The sequence below is a fragment of the Scophthalmus maximus genome, chromosome 1, assembly GCF_022379125.1.
Source record: "Scophthalmus maximus strain ysfricsl-2021 chromosome 1, ASM2237912v1, whole genome shotgun sequence".
Lineage (NCBI taxonomy): Eukaryota > Metazoa > Chordata > Actinopteri > Pleuronectiformes > Scophthalmidae > Scophthalmus > Scophthalmus maximus.
Window position 1 is genome coordinate 26184976 of NC_061515.1, and position 6451 is coordinate 26191426.

A 6451-nucleotide genomic window follows, 5' to 3' on the forward strand; every position below is an offset into this window, starting at 1 on the left:
CTTTTTGTTGTAGCCAGGAGTAGTGATTGCACAGAAGTAATTGGACATCAAATCTCACATTTTGCAGCCTTAATGAGTTTTTAATTGCATACTGTCCAAAAGCATCTTAGCTGCAGTTTTGTTTTAACAGCTTTTTCCTAAAGGCTGTTTTAGTTAGTTAAAAACATATAATAATACATTCTTACCCTTATCAAAGATAAATCCATAAGCAATAATTCACACTTGCTCAATTCAGGATACACTTAGTTTACACTCATCTGTTTTGCTGCTACAGTCTCTGTTGTGACTAGTAGATTACAGTGGTGAATGTTAGTACTTGTGTTACTATAAAGCATTGCATTCAGTTTTAGATTTATATTAGTATTCATCATCATCCTGCACAGTGGTGCTTCTTTTGGTTCGAGTACTCTATTTAAATATTTCCATTTTATGCAATTTGAGATCGAAACTCCACCACATGTATACGACAGCTTTTGCTACAGATCCTGATTAATAATACAAATTATAAATAAATGATGATGCATTATTATAGAGCTAGTTACCAAACAGTATACAATAAAGTAATTCTATTCAGCTGCAACATTAAAGCGATGTGTACCCACTGATGCATTATTTATTTTAATTCAAGAAAATACTTCACTTTACTAATATTTTCTTTAATCATACTTCTGCACTTTTACCTCGAGTAAGTAAACCCACTCTAGTATCTGTCACGTCTCATCCACAGATCAGAGTCTAAGCCTTTGGAGGTCAGACACATACCTCAGGTGTTACCACGACGATGAGCGGTTCAGTGATTCAAATATAGCTAAGCGAGCGGAAAAAAAGAAAGAACTTAAAGGAGTGTTATTCGTTTTTTTGGCCACATAGCCCTTTGAGGGCAGCTGTCCCATTAAGCACCTTTAAATTTCAATATGAATCTGTAGGACGAAGCACAAAATAAGCAGATGTTTTTGAGATTGCTTTTAGCAGTGAAAATGCTCTATAAATGCAATTTATTGTTATTGTTATTATTATTATTATTATTATTATTATCCCGTCCCGGCTCTGACACAACGTACCTGCCAGCAGGGGGAGTCAGACTCCTTCATGCCACATTAAAGACATGGACCTTTGAAATCTTTGGGCTATGGATAAAGGACATTCTACATAATTTAACATGTGCTGGACATTTAACTGTCCAGCACAGACCCTGTATTACATTATCTTGTATTGTTTAGATACAACTCATAAATGTATTGTTTTTTTTTCTTTTATTCTAACTCATTATCGTTTATTTTTCTGATTGGTTATCCTCTGTTTCACCTGAGTTTTGTCATATAGAATTAACTTATTTGTATGTACAGGTAACAGATTTTTTTTAATGTGGTACAGTAAACTGCTAATAGGGATGGGGCTCTGCTGGAGCTGAACAGGGGGGTGGGACCTGTTTAACTGTATCAATGCTTTAATGCATATTGTGTAATTGTTGATGTCAATTAAAAAGACCTTGAACAAAAGTGACCGACCTGGAACAGGATGTTGTTGTTATTTTTTTCAGTTAAGACCATTTGCTCTGATTTTCTGGTGAGTAAGAACTTTGTCACGACCGTTGTTAAGAGGACATGTCTTCAAAGTGGCACCACCGGCAGCCGCATGAAAAGTGTGCAACATTTGACTATTAACAGATCACTACTCCAAAATTAAATAGGACAGATCCATCACATTGTTTTATTTCCCCTTCGTACCTCAGGTTTACTTTTCTAACTTCACACTTTTGGGACAGACATAATGAAATTACACCTTTCAATGTGACCTAGAAACAAAAGTAACCGGGGCTGATGAATGGCGGCCTTCAGGTAGGTGGGTGCTCCTGAAGAATCTGAGGAGTCTTTGCTGCATGCTCATGTGTTCAGAGAAATGTTTGCAGTTATAAAAACAGTGGGAACTGACTGATGTTTACACAAAACTGCTGCAGGAGAAAGTACTTATTCATATAATTTAGCAGATTAAACACAAATTTATATGAACCGATGGTAAATGACAATATTAGACCAGCAGCAGACCAAAGGTGGTTTTATTTAAATATATAAAAATGTTAAGGTTTTCACTTCATAGGGGGGAAAAATAATACTCAAAATAAGAAACAGGCGTAACATTGTGTAAGTTATTAAAAAAAATCTCTGCTTTTCACAAAAGTCACATGATGCCTCAGAGTAACAGCAGGATGCCACTTGACACTTTGGACACGTCCACTCAGAAGCACAATCCCAACAGTTACGGCTCAGGGCCTGACAGCTGGGCCTGACCTCACCGACTGAAAACATGGCAGTGACAGCAGTATATCAAGGTCACTCCACCCTGATGGATGACGGAGGGGAACATCGGAGGGTTAAATGAGCAGAACCTGGTGTCGGCTTACACAAACACCACAAACACAGAAAACAGAGTGAGGGCTTCTGATGAATCCCAGCTCAAAGTCTCAGTTAAGCTGAATAAGTGTGTGTGTGTGTCTCCGTGTGTGTGTCCTGAAGTCCACCGTTACCCAGCCTTCCTTTGTTGTCAGGGTGGTAGTGACCACTATGAGTGGTAGGTAACTTGTAGGTGAGGTTGGATGTGAAGGAGCTTCTGGAACAGCAGCAGCAACGGGCGGCAGCAGTGACTCCAGACACATCGGCAGCTACTTGTGTAAAGCAGCACCAGATCACTGCCCTCGGATTTAGTCGTCATCTTTCCCTCCCGTTTTACTCAACTGCAACAAAAACAAGTGAAACAAATGTAACACCGGTGTGAGGTCAGCGATTGATTCAGCACATTTTTCACTGAGGTGCTTTTTCACTTACATGCTGGAGGATGGTTGTTGCAATGACGAGGGAGAAAAGGGAAAAAAAGATCATAAAAAGGTTAGATATTAATATTTTTACAAGAGTTTAAGGGCATCATCTAGTGGAGAAAAGCTAAAAATGCACCTACTTTGATAACGTCCACCCAGTCCCAACCTCTTGGAAGCTCTCCCTTGTTATCTGAAAGCACAAATATTGGCCGTGCTCAAGAAAAATTCGTAGCAGACAAAACCGAAGATGTTCTAGGTCACAAGTCTGTGTGTCGGTTCAGTCCATAAGGCAGATGGAGTCTAAACAGTGAATTGCTGCATGTTCTGACAAAGACACGCTGGCGACAGTGTCGCTCCGTCCGAGACTGTTCGGCGTCAACACATTTTTTATCAGGTCGAATCATGCTCATTCTATCCTGCGATCAGGTCAGCTCTTATTCTCCTTGAGTCCCTTGTGGATCTCGTTTTTTTTATAGTTATAGTTAGGTTTTGTAGAGGGCCTGCGGTGCAGGTATAGTGTCAGTGGGGATGTGTTGCCCTGAACCTCGACAACACTTTTGTAAACGGCAAAAACGCCAAATATACGACTGAAATATCAGGTGCGCTGTATGCAACACAAGTTGCATGCTGCCCCTGGGCGCCTGCGTCTGGGAGACCTGGACAGTATTTACTGGGGAGATCTACCGTGGTACTAACCACGGTTTTAGTGACAATCAAAAACCAGTAACCGTTTCATCCCTATGGTGCAGTTTTCAAAATAGCAGGGTGGGAAATTTTACATGAAAACCTTTTTGTACTTGTAGTCAATGGGCTATGATGGAGTGAATGAGCCTCACTGTTGTACCTGTTCTGTTGATGATCCTTCTCTTCTGAGATTTCGTCAGCTGTTCTTTCTTCTCCCTCTTCCTGGATGTCGGGCCAGTGGACGTGACCTCACTGCTGGGCGTCAACGTCTGCAACAGGGAAATAATCAACAGTTGTTTTTTTGAACCTTGCTAACTCGGGCTATGTGATCAATATTGTCACAAACATTTCAATACAGAAGGGACTTAAAATGAATGCAGACTTAAATCTTCAAAAGATGCCATATTGGGGGAATTGCTTCCATTAGTGAATTGTATAAAACGAAAATCCGGCAGTGGCTTTTTCTTTGAAAACTTGAAAACTGAGGTGGTGAAATGTTCTCACCACAGCAGTCACTACGGGCTTGTGGTTCTCCATGAGGCCCTCCTGGTTTTCCTTGGCCCACTCAAACAGGGTGTACATCATGGCGGTCCCCAGGTTAGTCTCCACCTGCTCCTCCAGCTTCAACAGGATCAGCTGCTTGGTCTCTGCAGAGCTGTCATTTGAACCAGGGTGGTGGAAAGAAAAAGGAAAAATTGTAGTATGAACAAAAACTACACTTGATGAAAACCATTAAAGCTTTAACTCTCATTGTTACATTGATAAGTGCAATAGGACATCAACAAATGACAGCATTAACACTCACTAAACATATATATTTCAGAACTCTTTATTACAGATGTACAGTCGCTTCTTCAAACTACGTCTGTAAACTGTTTAACACGGTCGTATTTATGGTCCTACAACTTTGACTGGTGTTTCCAGATTTTGCTGTCATCTTCCAACCTGTCCCCATTGCTTCAAATATAAAGGCATGACAGAAGAGGGATACCATGACAAATCCACTGTGCTCGCAACTTACAGCCGGTTGTTGAAAAAGGCGTCGAGGGAGATTTGCGGGGCCGATTCGGGGTACATCTCTGGCCACGTGATGTCCAGGATGAATGCTTTGGTGTCCTCAAGGTCTCCTATCTTTCATATTAAATATGAGGTAAGACACGTTACTACAATATAATCCATTCTAAATGTTTGTTAAAGGTCATGACGGTTCTATCTTTTTTAATTTATGTCCCTTGGAACCTGCTAACACAGTATCTTTAAAGCAGACTTGGACAATGCAGACAGTACTCACCCTAAACTGAAAGGACACTGGACTGATTTCCTTGAAACCCTCATCCCCCTCATAGATGGAGCGAAGGGCCTCCAGCTCCATCTGATGATTGAACAAAAGGGGGCAGTGGGGTTAGTCGAATACATGGAGTGAATTTGTCCCGACAGCTTCCGCAAACCAAACACCAGTCGAAAATATGCCGGAATAAACCTTACACGGGTTAAAGGTCCCATATTGTCAAAATTGAGATTTCCCGGCTTTATCTTTCGTAATAAATAAGGTCTAGGGGCTCTGTAAATACCGTAAAAGTGTCAAAACAGTCAATCCACACAGACAAATTTCTTTACGAGGCATCAGGACTTCCGTAGGCTCGTGTATATTAATTAGACCAAGGCCAAAATCGACCTGTTTCTTTGCAGAGCTCCTGAGAAAAGAGCTATAAAAACCATAATGGGATGGTTTTTGGTATGTATAGTTAGAATATATCAAAACTTCATGTCCAACACCAGGACAGGCGGTATGATTTATGGGGCCTTCAAGGGCCGTGTGGCGAGAAATCACTCATGTTTTGATTCGGCACACACGTGCTCTGTTCAGACGTTAAATCACATAACGCAACCCTGCCACTTGCCACAGAGTCCTGCAGCTGTATATGGAGGAGGACGGTTATTGGCGCTGTGTTTCATCACGTGTAAGATGTCCGCCGGAGATGGAGGAGAATGTACACGTTGAAAACGTATTATATTGTGTACTCCCCGCTGCAGGCACGCCTACCTCGCATCAAACAACACATTCATGCGGCGTGACAACTGCAAACAAACCCACCTGACACACCGATCCGAGCGTCTGGCTCTTTTTTAATATACAACATTCACTAAAAGCGGACGTGTTCACTTGTGTCCCTGTCCAGCGGGCGACGCGGCTGTCAAATGACAGCACGGCTGCCAGACTCGCCGTCATGCTAGCGGGCTGCGGGCTGCAAGTTAGCCGCTAGCCGCTAGCCGTTAGCCGTTAGCCGCTAGCCGTTAGCAGCAGCTTCGGCAATTTCTGCATCATCGTTCATTCCTACCTCTTGGTCCTCGTTCGCTGTCATGGTTCTCCCTCTGTCTCTGTGGGGGGTTCACTCTCTGCCCAGGGCTTTCGACGTTCAAATGCCACAGCTAACAGCCCATTTCCGCCGCTAAAACTTTCCAATGTTCATGGTCTCGCAACTTCCACGGCCGGTACGAGCCAGCGCCGCCATGCTAGTGCACGCATGCGCAGTCGGGCCCTCGCTACCGCAACGTTGAACCACAGGATGTAACGATTACATTCTTTTAATGAATACGTAACCATTCAATGGCAGCACTAGTATTAATATATGCGAGGGTAAAATCAATAAGCTACACGTGGAGATATCGAATAGGATACAAAACTAAATGAATAATCAATCCAAAGATAAATCAGATATTGCTGAATAATTTATATTACTAACTTCGCATCTTTTCTTTCTTAAATAAATATACCAGTTACTTTAATGGAATATGGTTTGCAAGACTCAATAGAAATGACATATGAGTTAATATTATCAAAAACACAAAAAAATACTGTACATTAGAATGTAATAGGAGATGTAACTCTTTCCCAAGAAATATGTTTTTTGGGCATTACTTTATTGACATTTTGGATTAATATTTATAGAGGTA

The 6451-nt window shown here is 41.6% G+C and overlaps 1 protein-coding gene across 1 annotated transcript; it reads right to left on the minus strand.

Moving 5' to 3' along the window:
* Positions 1–1682: 1682 nt before the first annotated feature.
* On the minus strand, positions 1683–6031 carry rwdd (RWD domain containing 4). The gene is made up of 8 exons (XM_035632320.2): positions 5836–6031; positions 4788–4868; positions 4518–4627; positions 4001–4151; positions 3657–3765; positions 2953–3002; positions 2823–2825; positions 1683–2731 (listed from the first exon to the last, which is right to left on the minus strand). The coding sequence occupies exons 1-8, from the start codon at positions 5857–5859 to the stop codon at positions 2699–2701; spliced, it is 561 nt and encodes a 186-aa protein (XP_035488213.1). The 5' UTR covers positions 5860–6031; the 3' UTR covers positions 1683–2698.
* Positions 6032–6451: the final 420 nt, after the last annotated feature.

Excerpts from the sequence above, each read along its gene's own strand:
- rwdd (XM_035632320.2), bottom strand. The coding sequence starts at position 5,859 with ATGACAGCGAACGAGGACCAAGAG. Across the intron at positions 4,628-4,787 it reads CAGTGTCCTTTCAGTTTAGG|ATAGGAGACCTTGAGGACAC; the intron begins GTGAGTACTGTC and ends TTAATATGAAAG. Across the intron at positions 3,766-4,000 it reads AGCCCGTAGTGACTGCTGTG|ACGTTGACGCCCAGCAGTGA; the intron begins GTGAGAACATTT and ends TCCCTGTTGCAG.